Genomic DNA, 21574 nt, shown 5'->3' with positions numbered 1-21574 from the left:
GCCTAGTCATGTTTACTTTCATATTGAGCACTCATTACCTGAAGAGTTGCCTGACAGTCAATGGGTGCTTATTAAATATTATTCAAATATTTGAGTAATATTTGAATTGCCATACCATAATGTCCTTAAACAGTCTCCATTGCTTATTCTAAACTGCATAACTAGCAGAGACACAGGTTGAAGACTGTGTCCGAAGAACTAACCATGTGGGTCTGCTCCAAAGAATATCCACCCTCATATTGTCATCTGTCATTGCTAGTGCCATTCTTAACTAGATAACATTCTTTCCTGCCAAATCCACATGTCATGGCAGCATCCTCCCCAACCTGCTTTCTAAGCAATCTAGTTTTCAGGATAGCTGATATTTCATTACCACTCCTGGTTTTTATGTTTGTTTTATGTATGAGATGATGATGCATGAAAGCGATTGAAGAGATTTGCCTATAGTTTTTTTATTGTTTCTGATGATTAAAATATTTAAATTATTATAAAGAGCCTGAATGAGCATTTTAAATACTGATAGTCCATAAACCTATATGAAGGCCACTGGGTCCACTGGGCATTATTGTTTTATTTTGACAAAATGTATGTTTGCCCATTGCTTCACTTTTATTTAGAGTTCCGGAACATGAACACAAGGGCGGGGCTATCAGAATAAATTTCTGGAATCAGTGTATTTTTCTTCTTTGTCCTGGTAACTCCAGTAATTTTTGTAAATCACTACTAAGTTCACAGACAGTTTAGAGAGTAATAGAGCAGCGTTCAAGAGTAAATCATAGAGGAACGTTACTGAACAGTTAGGATGTATTTTCCAAGGACAAGAAAAATGTGAAGGAATAAGATTGTACAGAGAAAAATCACTCTTTCATTTTTCACAAATTAAATGAGGACTGGATGTGACAAATTCAGGCAAATTAATATGACACAGCAATCTCTCAGGCATACTATAATAAACAGGTTATGATAAACTGTTCCCTCAGCCAGGCACTTTGAACAGAGACCCCCTGACTCTCCCAAGTTGGCAGAAGTTGACAGTGATAAACCTGATGCTCTAACTCTCCTGTGTCAATCTTAGCATGATGTCCTACCTTGGGATCTCAAATTTGTTGTGGGTAGGAGCTGTAGAGTGGACAGATAAAGCCTGGAAAGCAATCTATATTTTCAGAGCAGGACTCTTATCAGAAAATGTCAGAAAATGCAAATGTGCGTGGGTACTCAAATTATATTTTATTACTTTTACATGATAACTGTGTTTTCATGAAGATTTCGTTTCCATGTCATGGTTAAGTTGAACCTAGTCACTTTTAAAGAGGCAAACAAATATGAACTTCTCTACCTAGTATAAAGGGAATCATCCCCAAATTCACTTCATTAACCACACAGGAATCACTCAGTTCATGAACTGCTTTGGCTGTTTCCCCTGATCCTTCAGCTGGATCTCACTTGTTTCTGCAGGGCCCTGGAGCGAGCAACCAGAATACAGATTAGGTGAATAATTGCGTTTAAGTGAGAAAGTGACTACAAGTGGCTTTACTTGGTAACTAAAGGACTTGTTCAACAGCGTTAGGATCAATTGAATGCAGCCGTCCATTTCTTTGATTACTGCTGCCCCTTTTCACTTCTAACTTCTACCGTTTTTCTCCTGGACTTTACAGTACTGTAGCATATTTTCTTACACTTCCATTCTCTTCTAATCTATTGCCTTCGCTGATGTCAATGCAGTTCCTCTCAAATCTAATTCTGCTCATGGCATTCCAGGGCTCAGATCTTCAAATGACTGGCCTGCATCCACAGTATTACATTCTTATTTTGCATCATGGCTTACAGGCACTTCTGTAACAAGGCCTGCAATTTCTCTTGTCCAATTTATCATTGTACATCTCTCCACTTTTTAAATCTGCCTCTCTACATGCAGTCTTAAGTAGTCTGCTAAATGATAACTCGCTTTATTTGCCTTGTGATCTTTTTCAGAACTAGATTTTTCACTTCCTTGCTTAACATTCTCCTTTGCATCTCCTTGTCTGGTATAATAAAAGAACTGTATTTAGACGTCTCTTTGAGATCACTGTTGTCTTATGATGCTTTGGTCTGGTGGGTTGACAAGATGGCCCAGTAGATTAACGAGGTTGCCCCTAAGTCTGATGACTTGAACTCAGTCCCCAGGACCTGTACAGTGGAAAGAGAGAACAGACTCTCAGTAGAAATCCTCTCAAATCCACACACCTATTGTGACCAGGTGCTGTCCCAACAAATAAGTAAGTAAACAGAAAAATAAACAATACCTTGGTCTGGGATATTACACACAAACCCATTTTGTAGCTGACTACATCTTGCTTTTTTTCCTCCTCCTCAAACCCATGTATTAATAAATCACACCTATAAAGTCAGTTTTGCAGGCAAGGATTAGGACTCAAACACTGTTACCTGGGGAATTATCCTGCCTGCTATAGAAGATCAAATAGAGGCAAAGATGATCAAATAGTGCCACACTTATGGAATGATGTATCAGCCCCAGGAGAGCATGGTTGCCTGAGCTTGTGTTCATATTCTTAACATGGCTCAGTGGGTAAGAGCTCTCACTGCATCTAGTTTGAATGTTTTTTTTTCTTTTTTAAATAAAAGATTTATTTTCTTTACTTTGAGTGTATGAATGTTTATCTTCATGGATGCATGTGTACCATGTCTGTTCCTGATACCTAAGAAGGGCAGAAGAAGGTACTGAATTTCTGGGACCGGAGATATAGATGGTTGTAAGTTTCCACCTGTATCCTGGGAAACAAACCTGGGTCCTCTGCATGAATACCAAATATTATTAACTGTTTTATTCATCTCTTTAATGTCCCAGATTTATTTTTTAAGATTCAGTTAAAACATTTGCTCTTCTGAGACATAGGTCCTATTTCCTAGAATCTGTATTTACCTATAAAATTAAAATCTTTGGTTCACTCATTTATCAAAGCTTAAACACCTTACACTTCATATGCAAGATTTTTTTTATCTGAAAACGTAACACTTTCACATGATTAGATATAGTAGACTAAATTCTTTGCCCCATTCAAGGTATATTCATGGAAAGAAAGCAGGAAGAAGTAAAATGGATAATCCAAATACATGCTCTGTTGAATGGTAGTATCTCAGGAGTAGACAGCCCTAGGGCAGCAGGGTTTCTCGGAGAGTAAAATACTGGGGTAGCTATCTGAAGATGGTAAAGGGATGAGTTGTGTTGTGGCAATAAGAAGGGAGAACTCAAAAGCCTGAGTTTGGTATGAGCAGCATCAAAGCAGTAGAAATAAAAGTCAGAGAGCTAAAAAAAAAAATCAAATGTGTGTAGGGTTTTTAGATCTTAAAAAAAACAAAACAAAGCAAAACAAAGGAAAAATGGAACCATTGCGATTACCGTGAATGAGATGGGAAGTTGGTGAAAGGCAGGTGGATAACATGATTTGATTACCGGAGAGATTTTGATGACTGTGTAGAGAATGATAAGAAAGAAATAACTGGGACCAGAGTGGTAGCAGTGGAGTGGCGAGAGCAGCTGGGTTCTGTGTATCCTTTTAAGTCAGGCAATACGGCATGCTGGGGGGTGTGGGAGAGAGGAAAACGAGGATGACCCTATATGCTGGGTACAGGCAGCTGGGTAGAAGTGCGATTAGCTGAGATGAGGAAGGTTTGGGGAGAAGTACCTGTGGACTTGGATCAGCAGGCGTTTACTTATAAAATCTGAAGTCTGAGATTCCAAGTGGAGACATCAGATGGACAGCTGGTTGACGATTCTGGAAGTCCAAAGTTATTTGGCAAGTCATCGATTTGGAAGTCATACTTAAAACCACACAGCAAGATGTTATAATTAAAGGACTGAGTGTAAACGGAGAAGAAAAGATCTCTGTGGTTCAAAGAAGGAACCCCTCAACACAGAGAAGTTACTGGTCCATAGGAAGAAACTGTTTGACATTAAATAATCAGCTAGACGTGAATTCTGCTGGTGGGTTGAGCACTGTGTTGGAGGTTTGACTTGTCACCATGTGTTATTACTGATCTTGTTGAGATTAGTTCTAGATTAGAAAAAAAACATGGACAAAACTGGTTTTTCCCCTCTGAGAGTGAGGAAGACAAGAAACAAGGAATGTAGAAAGCAAATGCCTTGCTTAAACCTATTGTTTAAGCAGTGTGTGTGCTCCTTGTTCTTGAAAGTGTTATGACTTGGATGTTAATTCACACATCCTTTCTATTTATTTATTTATTTATTTATTTATTTATTTATTTATTTATTTTTGGTTTTTCGAGACAGGGTTTCCCTGTAGTTTCTAGAGCCTGTCCTGGAACTAGCTCTTGTAGACCAGGCTGGCCTCGAACTCACAGAGATCCACCTGCCTCTGCCTCCCGAGTGCTGGGATTAAAGGCGTGCGCCACCGCCGCCCGGCTTCACACATCCTTTCTATGAGAATTCTATCTGGAAGATCTATCCAATATTCATACCCCAAAAACAAGCATAAGAAGTTGGGCATGGTGGTGTGTACATTTGATTCCACCACTTCGGAGACTCGGGCAGGAAAGACCAGGTGCTAGAGCCAGCCTTTCCTACATAGAGTCCTTGTCTGAAAAAAGAAAATAAAGCCAAACAAATAACAGCCACAAATATCGTAAGAAAGAGTACAGAGTATTTTGTTTGCACTGTGCAAGCAAAAGTCGATGATATGGAAATAAAAGGGATATTGGGAATGATGTCTTTCAAAAGATGAGGGGATAAGACACAGAGGAATTAGCTTTGTGTGTCTGTGGCATGGAAAGGCAGAATGTGCAGGGCTCTGTTTCTTGGGTGGTATTTTTGTGGGTGATTTATTTGTTTGTTTTCCACACACTGTGAACCTCTTAAGAGCAGTAAGTATAAATGTCTTGTTCATTTTGTAGTAGGGCTTTTATTGTTCTATTTCTATTCCCTGGTACAATGTCTGACACACAGCAGGCATGCAATAAATGTCTGAACTAGAAAATGAAGACATTGTGTTAAGCACGTGTCCGTTTTTTCATCTCATTCAAGTTGGATTATTGCCATCAAATCTTGACAACCAGATTGATTTAATTGTGTTTCCCTCGCTTGGCTCTACAGCATGCTCGAGTAACTGGAAAAGGTGATTGACAGGCACGATTGTGTTTCTACCCAAATCAACTGTGCTGCCTAAATGTTAAGTCAGTGACCCTTGTTATGTTACATTGCGTTTGCGCTGGTATAGACTCAGTATCAATTTACCACTTAGGTACCAGGGACCTTCTGAAAACCTCATCTTCCCTCGGTGTCCATCTGCTGTTTGCAGTTTATCGTTCATACAGCACATATCACTAGCTGTCATTCACTTGGCCAAATGACTGAGAAGTTCTTTGAGGCTGGTCATTACACATGCATTGCTTTTTATCTTACGTTTTGTGGCTCTGGTAAGGTAGACGGCATGTGTTCCAAAGTATGAAGTGAAGAATGCTTGATCTTGGATCTGGTACTTAAAAAGTACCAAATAAACAGATTTGTAGTTGAATTGTTGCATGCGTTTTGATTACCAGTGGTCTCTGGTGGTCGTGGCCAGTGCACAGGCTGCATCTTCTTTCTCACTGGGTGTGTGCAGTGCCCATCTCTTTCCTTGCTTCCTTTTTATCTTCTTATCCTGCTTCCCTTGCACCTCTGCCTATGCGTGCCTTTAAAGTTCGTATGCATTTATTTACTTAGCTTTCAAATTTATTGTTGCCTTAGTAGTTTTTGAGAGTTCCTTATAACATATTTTGATTGTATTCACCCAGACTCCTTCCTGAAATTCCCCATGACCTAACCCCATTTCTATATCCCTGCAACTTCATGTCCTCTTTTTGTTTTCTCAATTTAACAACCCATCTTTCCATACCTCCTCATAACCCCTTCACATTCCATACTGGAATGTTGCTTGGTTTAATCTTGTATAAGCAACCATAACTTCTGTGAAGTCATGAGGACATTGATTCTATTTAGGGCGGAGGGGCTTTATTTCTAAATCAAATGCTTACTCATCCTCTTTGAGGACTTTTTTGAGAACTTTATATAAGGAATTGCGTATTTGTATGCTTGGTAATAATTGTTGACTCTCAGAGTGGCAGGTTCTACTGCCGCTGTTTGTAGATGGTCCGTCCTGATAGCTTTTGGTTTTACCATTCCAGCCAAAACTGTTTATGTTGATCAATTAAATTTTTCATTTGATTTTGCTGTCAGGGAGGAAGTAGATTACAGTTTGAGTAAACAGTTGTTATTGAATTTAGCAGATATCTTATTGAATAACACGTCTTTCTAACATGAAACCGGAATGTATTTTCTTTGTATCAACCCTATACTTTCTAACTATACATCTCAGTTCCCTTTTAGGTAGGGATAAGAAAGAATTAATTGTATAATCAATTTTTACACTTTAACCGAATCCAGCTTTTTTTTTTTTTTTCATGTTGAAAACAAATATCCACTTTGGTATATTGAGTAAACCACTTTTTTTTTTGTAGTGATTTAAAAAGGACACAGACTCCCTTATTTGTAAAATAGAATTGGGAGTAATGTGCTTTAGAACTAAAAAGCACTCCAGCACCTAGCTGGTGGCCGGCACCATCACTTTCTAAATAAGACCCAAAGAGGGTAAATGATTTGTTCAGTATCCCCCTGCTTGGTTAGTGGCAGAGTAGGACTAAAATTCAACTCCCCTGCTGCCATCCTTTCTACTTCCGAATGAAATGCATGCTTCTTATTCACAGAATTGATGTGAGGATTAGGGACCACATCTGTGAAAAATAGATTTAGCCTTTGGAAGGAAAGATACTGGGTAGCTTTATGAAAACTAACCTCATTTGAACCTTTTCTGTGCGATTGTTAGCTTTGTTCAGTTTTATGTTTCTCACTTTGGGACTCTTTTTTTGTTTGGCCAAGGACTAGATAATTTATGATGCTTGTTTTAAGAATCAATAATAAATGCCTAGATAGTCTTAAAATATGAATTGCATCAGCTAGTTTTGAATCTAGGAGCAGGTGCAGACAGCTTTTCAGAATGGTGGTTGCTTCTGTACAAGAAAAGTTCTCTGTTCTTATGCTGTATATTTGGAATAACCAGTTGATTTCAAAAGAACGAAAAATGAGAAAAAGGAAGCATAAGTAAGATATAAGTACACACACACACACACACACACACACACACACACACACACACACACGCAAACACATACTTTTCCAACCTGGTAATTCTTTCAAAGCTTGATGCAGCATGTCTTAACAGACCATGAGTTTTCCCTCTTGCTGTGCAAGGGATCCATTATACTAATCCACCATGCCTTCATATCTCTGGCAAGCACATGTAAGTGATAACTTAGAATATTTATTTTGACACAAGGTGAATAAATCTTCTCTGTGTCATCCTGGATAGTGAGGAAATTGTGACTTGCTTAACTTGGCTACTTCATCTGTTTAAATTTGGCTTTTTCTCCACAGAGTGTTTGGATATGTAAACAAGAACCTTTTTAATTTCTCTACTATCGAAAGTTATTTGTGCAGATTCATATGTGCAGAGAAAATAAAACTCAAGTACCAAAAGGCTAAAGTAACTTTTATATATATTTTTAATTAGGTCCGATTATATGCAAGACCCGATGCTATCAGAAGAGGATCCGGGGACTATGCTCTCCACATTACAAAGAGATTAATAGAATTTTATGAAGACTACTTTAAAGTGCCCTATTCTTTGCCAAAACTAGGTAAGATTTCTTGGTTATTTTATTGGAAGGACACATGGAAGATGGAATGTCTTCTTCATCATTAGTTGAAGCATCCAGCAGCATAAAAATTCAATCGTGTATATTTTTAGAAATGGGGAACACAAAAATAATTTCTTCTGAAGAGGTAAAATATGATTAATGTCCTGGAGTCTTGCCAGTAAGTGCTTGTGGGAATTAGGGAAGGCATTATGTGAGTCAGAATCTCAAAAAATAACCTAACTAGCTACAGTTTGGTTAAATACATCCTATGGCAGGGAGCTTGCCAAAATTCAAGCTTAATCACTGCAACGACCATGCGGATAGATGCAATTTGAGCATCTTCCATATAAGGGAACTGAGGGTGTTTCTTAGTATCGAGACAGTCAAGTCTTTATGACTCTCCGAACTAGTCAATATTGCACACAGACCTGATATAGATAGCCGCGCTCTCTCCAAATTGCTATATGTCAGATCTTAATGAATTGACTTTCCTTTAGATGATTTTTTAAGGCTGTATTTGTAGTACACAGTTAAGCTAATAAAGAAGTGACAGAAGAGAAACTTGGTAATAATGGAAATTGTTATAATAATGGAATGTTCTTGTACGTATTCCTTTTACAGAGCAAATGCGTTCGGTAATTGTTGGTCCTGTGAATAACTGCATTAATGTATTATTCTAATTTGAATGAGGCTGTGCTTTTGGCAGGAAGTGAGCTCGAATATTCCAGGAGATTATAAAGGGTGCATATATGCGTTAGGAATGTTGAAGTTACTTTCCCTTTACAGAGCTTTTGTTTTAAATGTGACATCACAACAGTCCTTTGTTCCCCACTCACCCCTCTCTTGTCAGTTTTCTTCCCAAGTGTATTTTCCTTTTGTCAGAAGTCACATAAGATGCATTTTTTTGTTGGGAAGAATGAAGTGTTTATTTGATCAAAAATGTTAGTTTGAACCACAGGTTCACCTCCCTGGAGAACTGGGCCTATTTCATTAAAGTACCTGCCTGCTGTGTAGCTGTATTGGTCATATAATGAGTCATTCAGAAAGTAGATAGAATGGCTGACATTGTCATCTATGGGCATGACACTCCATTTTAATGAATTGTATTCCAAAACTGTAAGGTCTTTTGGAAATATTCACTCAGCATTTATAGACAAAATTTTATTTCACATCGGCTCTGTGCCCCTTCCTTGTTACATCTGCTTCATTTGTAGAGTCTGTTTCCATGAAGTCTCCCTGGTAGTCACCCAAGGCAGAAAAGACTGCCTGACCTTATTTGCGTGGGTGCTGCTGCTGTTATCTATACCAGGTACCTGGAAACTTCCCAGCTTGACCCTAATGTAAAATTCACAAGTGTTTATGTTGCATGTTCAGCAAGAGAAGTAAAATGTGGATCTTTTTTCCTGTCCCCTTCAGACCAGTAATTAGCAGAGGAACTCAATTTATAACTTCAGGGGGTGTTCCATGTAACTGTCAGCTTGCAACAGGATCCATTCCCGCTCCTCTGTTTCACTCACAATTGAACCATGCAGGCTTTCATCTGCAGGAAGAAAAGCTTCATTCACTGTTCCTATGACTTGTTAAGCTACCTTATGGTGTATATAATTGCACGATTTGACTTCCCCCAGCACACTCCTCTTTATATATCTAGGGGAGTTACCAGAGCTCAGGGGGCTTTATGAAATTTCTTGTAAAGGTCTACTTATTCCATATGTCTGTAGATGTGTATGCTAATGGATTTGTAAGTATGCTCTCTAAATATACCGTGCATAAAAATCCCTAACTGCAGAATCATTTTTGATAAATTCTCACCTTCCATCATATATTATGAATTACACTTTAAATAAACTTTATATTCAATAGCTTAGCCTTTGTTAATGATGCCTGTAGATCTATTCTAGATTTAATCCGAGATGGCTTTGATCTTTCAGGTTTAGCAAAAATTGTTTCCAAGGCTCGTTCTTCCCTTCTTTCCTTCCCTTCATCATTCTATGAGCATTTATTAAGAGTCTGCCATAGTCATTTTTTTTCATATGAGGAAAAGTTTCGTAACCAAAATAGGGAAAAATCCTTTCTTTTCTAGAGATTTCCTTCTGCCAGGTGAAGACAGACAGTACGCCAATTAGTAACAAGTACAGTTTTATTAGTTGGAGACAATTATTCAAATAGTTGTGGCAGTGATCCTACCACTAAAGAGGTTGAAGCAGGAGCATGGCAAGTTTGAGGTCAGCTGGGCTGACCTGATTTAATTAACCAATCAATCAATATTAACAAATAACTATAATAAAGAGTTAGGAAGTATGTGAGGGCTAGATGTGGCATGTGTGAGAGGATGAAACATTTTTTAATTAATTAGTTAATTAATTATAGTTTTTAACATGGAAGTGTTTGTTTGGAAGAGTTTAGAAATCAAGTCAAGAAAGTGAAAAAGTGAGCCTAGTTGAAAGCATGGGGCATGAATTATTATCAAAGAGATCAAAGTGCCTGGCGTTTGAACGCAGATCTTTATGGTGTGTGTGAAGAATGGCCAAGAGGCAAACATGCCTGGAAGAGAATGAGCAAAGGCATGGGCACTCTGGGATGGGCGTAAGGGGGACAAATATAATGCAGAACCAGAAGGCCATGCCCCCTGCTCTCTGAGAGTCCAAGCAGACCGAGAACACACCATGTACCCCAGAGAGTAGTCCCCAAACTCACAGCTATCCTAGTCCTAGATATCTCAAGCCCTAGGGATGCAGGCATAGGTCACCACAGCAGGTTTGGATCTTCTTTGATAAGAGGCCATTTTTCTCTGTTTGACTTCCCTGAATATATTACTTCTGAACTTCCCTCTTAAGTTTCATTTTATTTATAATACTGAACAGCTTAGCTTCAGTGACTGTGGCTCGCCTCATGCTAGCTTATATCGAAGTTTTCACGCCAAGTAGCTTATGGCAAGAGATTTTTGAGAGGCATTCTAGTGCTTCTTATTAGGTTAGGTGGCAAATTTACTATCTTTGATCAACACAGCTATTTCTTTATCATTGTAAGTCTACATAAGCTGAAAGTGTACACAGCATGATGTCTTTTAAGATCTCTAAATTGGTTAATTAAAACCATTTGTATAATGTGCAGTGTTTCTACTTCTTGGTATTAAACAATACAATAGAATAGTGTATGCTGTGATGATACAAGACATTCTATGTCAAAGCATCGTAGTTCCATGAGCACTTGCAGTGCTGTGTTGTATGTTCTATAAAGCACATTGTAGACATATATAGAATTAAGTTACCTTTCATTTTAAAAACAAAGCACAGAAGCAAAATGGCAGCCATGTTTGTTAATAAAATGTAAGTGATTCTTACAACTTTGTACATCTTTACCCATTGATTTATCACCATAGCCTTTTGAAGTAGGATTCACCACTTTCTAATTTTCCAGATAAAGAATTCTAGGGATTTAGTAAGAAAATAATATGAATAGATCATAGATATATAAATAATGAGTTAGGGATTCAAATTCCGAATTTTGTTAAAAACCATTTTAAAAATTTTGACAACTCATCGACGAAAGCATGCGTCACTTTAATAAAGGGGATTCTCTGACAGTGGAATAGCAGGTTAGCTATTTTTGTTAGTTTCTTACAGGTTAAAAGTAATAATACTTAGGGCCATTGTAGAACAAGTGGAAAGGAAGTTTACGAAGGAACAAATCTGAGAAATCACAACGGCATCATTGCGAAAACATTCCTAATTCTTGCCCATGTGTTCTCAGTCTAGCTGTTTATAACTTAATGAGGTGACAGATACGATGTCGGGCACAACATTTTGTTACTCACCCCTTTTAGGTTTCAATTAATTGTGGCAGATAGTTTTCGGTTTCCCTCTCCCGCTGCACTGTAATTTGTAAATTGATGTTTGGTAAAAGAGTTTGTTTGATTGCTTCTTCTCAAGACTCAGCGCATTTGCTTTTATGGGGAATTCCTTGCCCGCCTGGCATGGTACTGCGATCGTAGAGGGGATACAGGTGTTTTGTCTCAGGAATGTCTGCCCTCAAGGAGATTGTGGGTATGTTGAGGAAAGAATACAGTGTTTACAGGGATGAATGAATTCGATACCCACAAACTATAAAAGCCAGACACTTTAATCTTATAGGGTAATATTTAATACCACATTAAGTGAAGTGTAAGTTCTGTGGTATAGACATGAAACGTACTTACAGAGAACACTCATCTTTTCCTGAATCCCAAGAACAGTGTCAAGAAAGAAAGGGGAGAGCTCATCCTGAGGATTGTGTAAGGCAGGAACCCACTCATACCTGGGACTCTATGAACCACATGAACGAGTCTGTGTTTTTATAGAATGGAATAGATAAGTAGAAGGATAAATTTCATATTAGAATTTGGGAATAAAAGATGTTGTTTTGGATGATAGATTTTTGTTTAAGTAATAATGGACATATCTGGCTTTTCTATGTATGTGTATGAGTATGTATTGTGCTTGTGTATGCATGTGTGTGCTTGTGTGAGTGTGTGTGTGCACGCACACTGTGGTAATACACAGAGATCCAGCTCAAGTATCATTGCTCAGTAACTGTGCACTTTGATTTTGAGACACAGGGCTAGCCTAATGGTTCATTCCTATTAAAATGTTGCTTTTAATTAATTTATTTCATCCCTACTATTCTGTTCAATCAGGAGCTTGGGGCTCACCAGTTCAGCTAGGCCAGCCAGTGAGCTCCAGGGATCTCCACCTCTCCAGCACTCTGAGTACAAAGTCATCACCACAGTTGGCTTTCTAGGTTTCTAGTTCAGATCCTGGTGTTTGACTGTAGCCATTTTACCCACTGAGCCACCTCTCCAGCCCTGACATGTCTCTTTATTGCAGTGTGGACGAGTGCTTCAGTGATGATCTGCTTCTTACAAGGAATAATACCCCATGAAATATTTCATGATATAGTGAAACACATACACACACTTATATAATTTGGAATATATTAACAGTATGTGTTATTAAATTTTCATTATTTATATAGGCTACTAAGCAGTTTACCTCTTGTGCCATTTGTAAGTGATGAATATAGTTGTGTTTTGATATAATTTGATATTATAACACTATAATACCATTTCACGCTAATTATAAGTCAAATAGTTAAATAAGATTTATTTTGGATTTTTTTAAAAGCATGTCTTTTCTCTCCTTACCTTTTAAGAAAGTAAATAGTTAGTAGGACGTGTATATTTGGTTGAAGTTCTTATGTAATATTGCTTTTTAAGATGAAATCTTAGGCTTCTTTGTGTGGAAGATGAATTTACTCTAAAAATGCTTCCTTCAGTCACAGTTTCTCAAAGAATCCTGTCAAAAAAGATAGGAGTTTAATTAAAGGTGGGAAAGAGAGATTATTTTGAGAATTGTGTAGGTAAGGAGCTCCACATATACTCTATGCATTACATTGATGGAGTCAATAGTTTTTCTACATTGGGATAGATGGTGTATTGTAACTGCGCAGTTCTGTTATCTGTGTGGGATCTATTGTGGGCTATGGTGATTAGTGCCCTCTTAGGGAATGTGGTTTAACAGAGCCTTGGTTTTTACTCTACCAAGTCCTACTGGGAACCAAGTCTTCCAGCAGCCACCCTCATTTAAACATAAATGTGGTCTATATTTTATGAAGGTAGTTTATTTTGAAAAAGCCCTTGATCTAATGATTTTCCTTATAAACCAAAAGGATAGTTATAATTTCTTTCGTTAAGAAATGTTTTATATGTTCCTAAGCCCCATTCTGACAACCATTTGTGTGAGAGCACACCAAATCCTATTAAAATAGACACAGTTATTCTAACATTTAACAGTTACTTTAGCACAATTTAACAAGGCATTTTATTCCTTCATTAATTATTCTATAATATGGCCATTTAACTGCTCTTGTTAAGCTATTTTGTAGCTATTACATGCTGTACTTTCAGGGCTATGCTAACAAACAGAACTTATATGTGATATTCACTATTTATGATATTTAGCCACCAGTAAAAAAATAAATGAAATACTGAAGATGAAAGAAATCAATGATAACAATGAATTTCAGTGGGAATGATGCACAAGACTGTTACACTATAAACAAGCAGACCATAATAGTAGTAGGAGGATTTACTGCAATACAAACTAACAGTAGAGCTGAATTAACTAATTAATTCAGCAGGCATTTGCTAAGTAGTTACTATGAGCATTGTTCTCCACAATGGTACCAAGTTGGCCCATCTTCCACTAAACACACCAAATCTAGTTCTTCAAAGTTCTCAACATTCTTTTGCTGAATATACATATTATATTTGCTCAATGTCTTCTCCACTTATACCTTAGTTTTAAGAATTTCAGACGTTCACAACACTGAGATTTTTTTTTTTCTAAGCATGTTTTTACTAATTCAGCCAGAGTCTAACTTAAGGTGTATCGATGGCAAGGCCTCCAACACATGGTTTTACTTCTCTGAGCAGAGCTGTTTGGCTCTTAGGATAGGAGATGACTATCCAGTGCTTACACATTTGACTATTACATGACACCTCTGCCTCATACTCTACTCTCCCACCCTGATGACCAGGAGTACCAGGCATTGGTCTGGGAGAGATGGGCCCTCCTTTTGTGTATCTGTATCATTCTGTATTCTCAAAGACACCTGCTCAAAGACATCAATTCTTTAGTTCTTCCCAAAGTTCAGTTTTGGAAGGCCCTCTTTCCTGGTTCTTTATCTATCAGCATTAAAAGTATGGTGCTCTTTTCTCAAGTCCACTAACTACATGTCCACTTACCCCGGCTCAGATCCATTTCTTTCTTTCCTTTTACAGCTAAACTGCGTTGAAAGGATTGTCTATGTGCCTGGGCTCCGATTTCTCTTTTTGTTGTCTTTCTTGAATGTTCTCTGCATCAGTTTTTGCCCTCAGTCCTGCGCTAACACTTCCCAGGTTCACTGATGTTTCCACGCTGTAAATTCCACCATCAGCTTTTAGTCTCCATCTTCAGCAGATTCTGACACAATTGTTCTTTCCAGCTCCTTGAGATGCAACTTCACTTTTTCATTTTTGTCTCCCTTTTAGGACAGCACATTTTTCTTTATTCTTTTCTTTTTCTACTCCTCTCCCCTTTAAATCGTTTTAGTTCTTTAATGCTTATGTGCTCTGGGAATCAATTTTGATATCTCTTTTCTTTATTACTGACACTGGTAGAGTATCTTTTGTGCTCCCATCCAGTCTTCTACACACCAAATATGACCTGCTGAGGTTGATGACTTGTAGACTTACATCTCAGACTTGCTCTCAAGTTTTACTTTACTTTCTACCTGGCATTTGCACCAAAGGGCACAGGGAAGAAACCTGAGCCAAGATAAAGTGTTGTTTTCCTTCTGCTTTTACAGATGATCAACACAGGTAACTTTTGCTCCTCCTTCCCCAACATGATCAATATTCTTTTTGTTTTATTTTGTTTTTTTTAATTGATTTTTATTGAGCTCTACATTTCTCTCTGCTCCCCTCTCTTCCTCTCCTCTTCCCCTTCAACCCTCCCGCAAGGTCCCCATGCTCCCAGTTTACTCAGGAGATTTTTCTACTTCCCATGTAGATTAGATCTATATAAGTCTCTCTTAATGTCCTCGTTGTTGTCTAAATTCTCTGGGATGGTGGTTTGTAGGCTCGTTTTCTTTGCTTTATGTTTAACAACCACCTATGAGAGAGTATATGTGATAATTGTCTTTCTGTGTCTGGGTTACCTCACTCAAAATGATATTTCTAGCTTCATCCATTTCCTGCAAAATTCAAGATGTCATTATTGTTTGTTTTTTGAGACAAGGTTTCTCTGTGTAGCTTTGGAACCTGACCTGGAACTCACTCTGTAGACCAGGCTGGCCTCAAACTCACAGAAACCTGCCTGCCTCTGCCTCCCAAGCAATGACATTAAAGGCATACACCACCACCCAGCTGGTTTGATTTCTTGACTGTCTGGAAAGCAGCTTTGAGACACAGCTCCAGTCAGCCATGTAATCATGAGGACAGCCGCTGTTCCCATGTTCTGTAGGTCAGCAGTATTAAATACCCCTTTCAAGTATGATAGGCTACCTGGGTTATTTTGCCACCTTAAACTAGAGAGCATCTGTGCAAACTCCCTACAATGAGTGTTAGAGTTTTCTAGTAATGCTACTTGACTGATCAACATCCTCATGACTCACCTTGCTCAAAGAGTAGAACCCAGGGCTCCTATGGCCTGGAATAGACTCTTTACTCTGGTCCCTCCCTGATGCTCAAGCTTCATCTCCTATTTCTCTGTAGCTTACTGTTTCTGTTTTTACTACTCTATTCTTGTTTGTTCTTCAATACACCAAACACTCTCAACCAAAGGCTTTTGTCCTGGTTCTTCTTTCAGATTTGGAGATCTGTCTTGCAGATATATTCACAGCTAAAGTACCTTCTCTTGCCATGAGATCTGATCCTCTACTTAAATATAACCGTGGTGACCCCTCCCCATCTCCCTTCAACTCTTTACCCTTTATACTAACACATCCTAACTTCACCTAGCATGCATTTTATTTGCGTATAATTTATTTTCTTTACTTATTGTATCTAATCTCTTCCTTATTTTTATCCCGGAATAGTTTTTATGGGGACAAACATTTTTTTAGTGTATTGATTGATCTAATTCATTTGCCTAGAACTATGCCTTGTCTAAAGTAGGCAACAAATCAAGGCTTATAATTGAACATGTGGATGCCAACAACATCTTTCCATTTTAACCATCCTTCCCATAGAGAACAGGAGGAAACAAAAGGGAACCCCTTTGCCTCATAATGTAAATGTGATATGACTTTTAGCTTATTAAACTAAAAGTATATTAGTATATTATTTGTAATATACTCTATAAATATCCCCATTTTTAAAATAAAAATAGAAAGGCTGCAATATGGCTTAGTTATAGTTGTTGACATGTTTCCTATATTAATAAATTAAGGAACTATATTAATAAATTAATTGTTATCTTAAAATGGGTGAGTTCATTCCTGAAGAAGTAATGATCCTTTGATTTTATAATGATATTCTGATGGAGAGATTATTAAAAAGCTGAGCTTTGAGTTGAGAATGTTTTGTCATCGAAAATAGCATAACCATCTATCCATCCATCAACCTTTCCTCATTGTTCTTTCAGATGAAAATAGTACTTATCCATGAATTTGATAAATATTCATTGAGTGCCTATTATGTCATAAACACCCAGTCTACTTGGTGTAGGAAAGTTACTATTAGTAGTTAACATAGGAGATAGCAGTTTCTAATTGGACTTACATATTAGTGGGGGTAAAAGCTGAAGTGTACACACTTACATTTCTAGTTATGACTAGAAATTAATAGCTGTCATAGAAAAAAAGGCAAGGGAAGAAAGTGATGTGTTGGTAGGAGAGGTGTTTTCAGTTTTATGTAGGAGGATGACAAGGGAGATCTAGATGAAATAATAATGCTTGTGTCCATATATAAAAGAGAGACAGGCTTACTAAAGAAGCAGCAAGAAGTTAAGTGTGAATGAATCACAGTGGCTAAGGCTAACATAGGATGAAATCTTCGAGGTAACCATCAAAAAGATGAAGGATCTTATTGAATGACCATTGGAAGATGTGCACTTTCATATTGAGCAAATATATTTTCCTTGGGAAATCATAACAACATACCATAGATTAGATGGCTCAATTAGTAGAACCATACTTGCAAGTATGTCTATAAAATGAAAATTTCAAAACAGGTAGTCTGTGTGGCTAGGCTGTGATTGGGGTTTCCTCTCTGGCTTACTGATGGCCTGCTTCTTTTTGATGCTTTTACATAGCCACGAGAAAGCAAATATTCTGACTGTCTTCATGGGGGTCCTACTTTCAAGATCTCATCTGAGTGTTAGGCTCTCCTCAGACCCACTTCTAATACCATCACATGTGCTCAGGCATTCAACATTGGGTTGTGATAGTGCACACACACCCAGAAATGGGCAGTCGGTTAGGTATAATCCAGTGTAACATTGCTTGCCAATCCCCTTGACTTCCCATGTATAAAAGATTGTCATAAGAACAACGGAAGCCCAGAGCAGACTGAATCTGATGTATCCAACCAAGAAATAACCCTGTTTGAATCAGACTAGCAGCTATGTAAGTAGTAAGAATCAAGCAGATTCTATATGTAGTTTGAAAGGAAAAACCAACACAAGTTTCTGTATTACAATGGGACTTCAATTTGAGATCTTGATATTGGTTCCTCCCAAACTATAGTTATGAAGACTTGGATAAGCTACTTGAACCACTATGATGTATGGATATGTGTGGATATATAATTTCCACGATGTTACAGGGAGGGATATGTTTTTTTTTCTTGACTTTCTCTTCCTTGGCTCTGTGAAATGAGCATAGTGAGATAAAGAACTAATATATTCTTTCAGTTTTTAGAAAGATTAATTTTATCTTTAAAATGATGTGCATGTGTGTGGGTATGTGAGTGTGGGTGCCTGAGGAGTTGAAGGTGTCAAATCCCTTGGAATTGGAATACCAGGTGATTGTGGACCACTGGACTAAGGTACTACAAATCCCACACCATCTTCCACGAGAGCAGCACATGTTCTTAGCTGCTGAGTCATCTCTTCAGCCCCTATAATCTGTATTTTCTAAATAGAAACACTGGGAACAAAATAATGGCTGTAATAATCCTCTTCTTGAAGTGAATTGCTTCCTTCGCTGCCCATTGGTCAATCTGGAGTCAATTATAGTCAAACTGGAATGTAAAGCCCTGGAGAAAGGCAGAAGTGTTTCATTAAAGTCTCGATGGGGGTTACTGCTGACAGGGGCGCTGACAGCCAGGCGATTTTCAAAGGAAGGTGACCATTCCCAGAAACTTTGGAGCCAAAACAGCTTATATTGAGATCAGGAGGTTTTTCCAATTAGTTTCATTTCAAGGAACTGAGACTGGGAGGTTGTTATGTAAATTAGGGTTAAATGTCAAAAAGTCAATCGCAGCAAGATGCTCTGTTAGAGAAACACAGTCAAAATACATTTTTTTTTCAGTTCCTTTCCTTACTGTTGTTGTGGCAGGACCATAATAACAGATGTTCACATTGTAAACAAACATCCATGTTTAGGGGCTGCAGAGTTTATCATAGTCAGGACACCATCCCTTTAGTTTTTGCATTAAGGTCTTATGATCTTATTAAAGGTTGATAGGAAATTAACTAATTAATTTGTTTCTATACCTTGTACTGTTAGGGATCAAATTGAGGACGTTTTGTGTATTAAAAAAATACTGTAACACTATGCTATAAGCCCAGTAAGGTTTTGTTTTGTTTTTGTTTGTTTAGTTGTATTTATTGTTGCTGTTATTTTTGAGACAGGAGCTTACTCTGTAGTTTAAGCTGTAATGGAACCTACAATCCTCTGGTTTTAGTCATGTGAGGGCCAGGACTACTGATACACACTGCTGTGTCCAGTTTATACTATAGGATTTATGCTTATAATCATACCGGGGAGGTGCTTTGGTATCCTGAATGACAGCTGCTCAGGTTATCGTTTGGTTACTGAAGAAGATGAATCCTCATCAAACTATGTATATTCAACTTGGCTATAGGTTTGTGAATGACTGCCAAAAAGAAAAAGAAAGACCCCATATCTTCAAGAATTCCTGCTGACAAATGATATCATTTTCTGATATTTTGTGATTATTTTGAGTATGAATTTTTTAAAAATAAAATCTGCTGCTTGTATAAGTTTTGAATTTGCGACTTAATTCACCAAGACACTGGAAGATCTATGAGTTCTGCAGAAAGATTATGAGAGATTTCAAGTGGAAATGTCCTATTCTTGATCGCTTTTTAGTATTAAGAAACATTTATTGCTGTATTTGGTAGCTTTCATGCGTTGCTTACATACTTTTTTCTTTTATTATTATTATTATTATTATTATTATTATTATTATTATTATAATTATTATTACAAATTTTCACCTCCTCCCCTCCTCCCATTTCCTTCCTCTTCCTCCCATCCTCCCTTCCCCTCCCTCTCCAGTCCAAAGAGCAGTCAAGGTTCCCTGCCCTGTGGGAAGTCCAAGGTCCTCCCCCCTCCATCCATGTCTAGGAAGGTGAGCATCCAAACAGACTAGGTTCCCACAAAGTCAGTACATAGAGTAGAATCAAAACCCACTGCCATTGTCCTTGGCTTCTCAGTCAGCCCTCCTTGTCAGCCACGTTCAGAGAGTCTGGTTTGATCACATGCTCCATCAGACCCAGTCCAGCTGGCCTTGGTGAGTTCCCATTAGATCAGCCCCACCATCTCAGTGGGTGGGCACACCCCTCGGGGCCCTGACTTCCTTGCTCATGTTCTCTCTCCTTCTGCTCCTCATTTGGACCTTGGGAGCTCACTCCAGTGCTCCAGTGTGGGTCTCTGTCTCTATCTCCATCCATCACCAGATGAAGGTTCTATGGTGGTATGCAAGATATTCATCAGTGTGGCTATAGTATAGGGCCATTTCAGGCTCCCTCTCCTCACCTGCACAAGGAACAAGCTGGGGACATCTCCTTGAACACCTGGGACCCCCTCTAGAGTCCGGTCTCTTGCCAACCCTCAAATGGCTCCCTTAATTAAGATATATGCTTACATACTTTTAAATGTAAAACATACCAAAGAATAAAACAAACCTTAGCCTGTCAGAGAGACTCTAACATATAGGCAGAACATATCCAACTTGGTAGCTATAAATGAAGCCTTCAGGGCATCCCAGAAGTGTTTCGAAGGATAATTTTGAGTGAGTGGGAGAGTCCCAAATGCCATTTTTCAGTTGGAAGAATTTTAATGGTTTATTACTGAGATTCATTCTTTACTGCCTTTATTTTTTCTCTTGTAGGTTCTGTCTTCATACAAGGGACTATTCATGAGTGACCTAGAGTGTGTCCTAAACAGTACAGAATGCTTTTTTAGATTTTAAATTGTCTAGTAACTCTTTCTATTTTACAGACTGAAAAATGTTCACCGAAGTGTGAAATAATTGGTAGTTGGTAATGTTTAGCATCATTTGGCTTGAGATACACTCTGTCAATTTTTATTAATATTAATAAAGCTACCTGGTAACTGGCATGAGACTTGATGAGACAAATTCTGTTAGTGGGCAAAACCAATACTATAGTAAACATATAATTTTTTATTTCCCACCTAATGTCCCCCGCAAAGTTAATGTTCTGGAGTTCTAACTCTCAGGGCAACTGTGGTCAGCATACACAGTGATTAAAGGCAATTGGGTTAATTAGGTTAAATAAGGTAATCTAAGTGTGCTTCTAGTCTGATAGGATTAGTGGACTTGTAAAAACAGTGAGGGAGAGAGAGGAGACAACAAGGGGCCATTCTTTCCCTCTCTGACATGTGAAGACACAAGGGAATGGCCATCATAAGCCAGGAAAAGATGTCACCATGCTGTCAACAGTATGGACTTGAAGCTACCAGAACTGTGAGAAAATACAGTCTGGTTAACTGACTCCATCTTGAGTGTTTTGTTCTCGCAGCTCAAGCGACTGCACACATATTTGAGCTTGGGTCATTTCTCAGTACTGTTGGTTTGGTTTCGATGAGAATAAGGTCAAAGTACTGCAGCAGCCACATGAATGATTCAGGCCTTGGTGACGTAATTCTATTTTATCCCAATTACTTTGATCATTTAAAGAAAAATAATTGACATACCTTCTTAAATATGTGTTACTCTGTACCAACCTCCTTCACAAGTCATTAACATGTGACTAGAGAGATCTTTAATCATCAAAAGAATACTCCAGCCGGGCAGTGGTGACACACGCCTTTAATC

The 21574-nt window shown here is 38.1% G+C and overlaps 1 protein-coding gene across 1 annotated transcript in view; it reads left to right on the top strand.

Annotated features, from left to right (window-relative positions):
* Trhde (thyrotropin releasing hormone degrading enzyme) overlaps positions 1–21574 on the top strand; it is a 377936-nt gene that overhangs the window by 93054 nt on the left and 263308 nt on the right. Inside the window, 1 exon segment of the mRNA XM_038315022.1 lies at positions 7620–7746. Within this exon segment, the coding sequence (XP_038170950.1) occupies positions 7620–7746 (127 nt within the window).

Source organism: Arvicola amphibius, chromosome 17 (genome assembly GCF_903992535.2).
Source record: "Arvicola amphibius chromosome 17, mArvAmp1.2, whole genome shotgun sequence".
In the NCBI taxonomy this organism is placed as follows: Eukaryota; Metazoa; Chordata; class Mammalia; order Rodentia; family Cricetidae; genus Arvicola; species Arvicola amphibius.
This window is presented reverse-complemented; position numbering and strand designations above follow the sequence as displayed.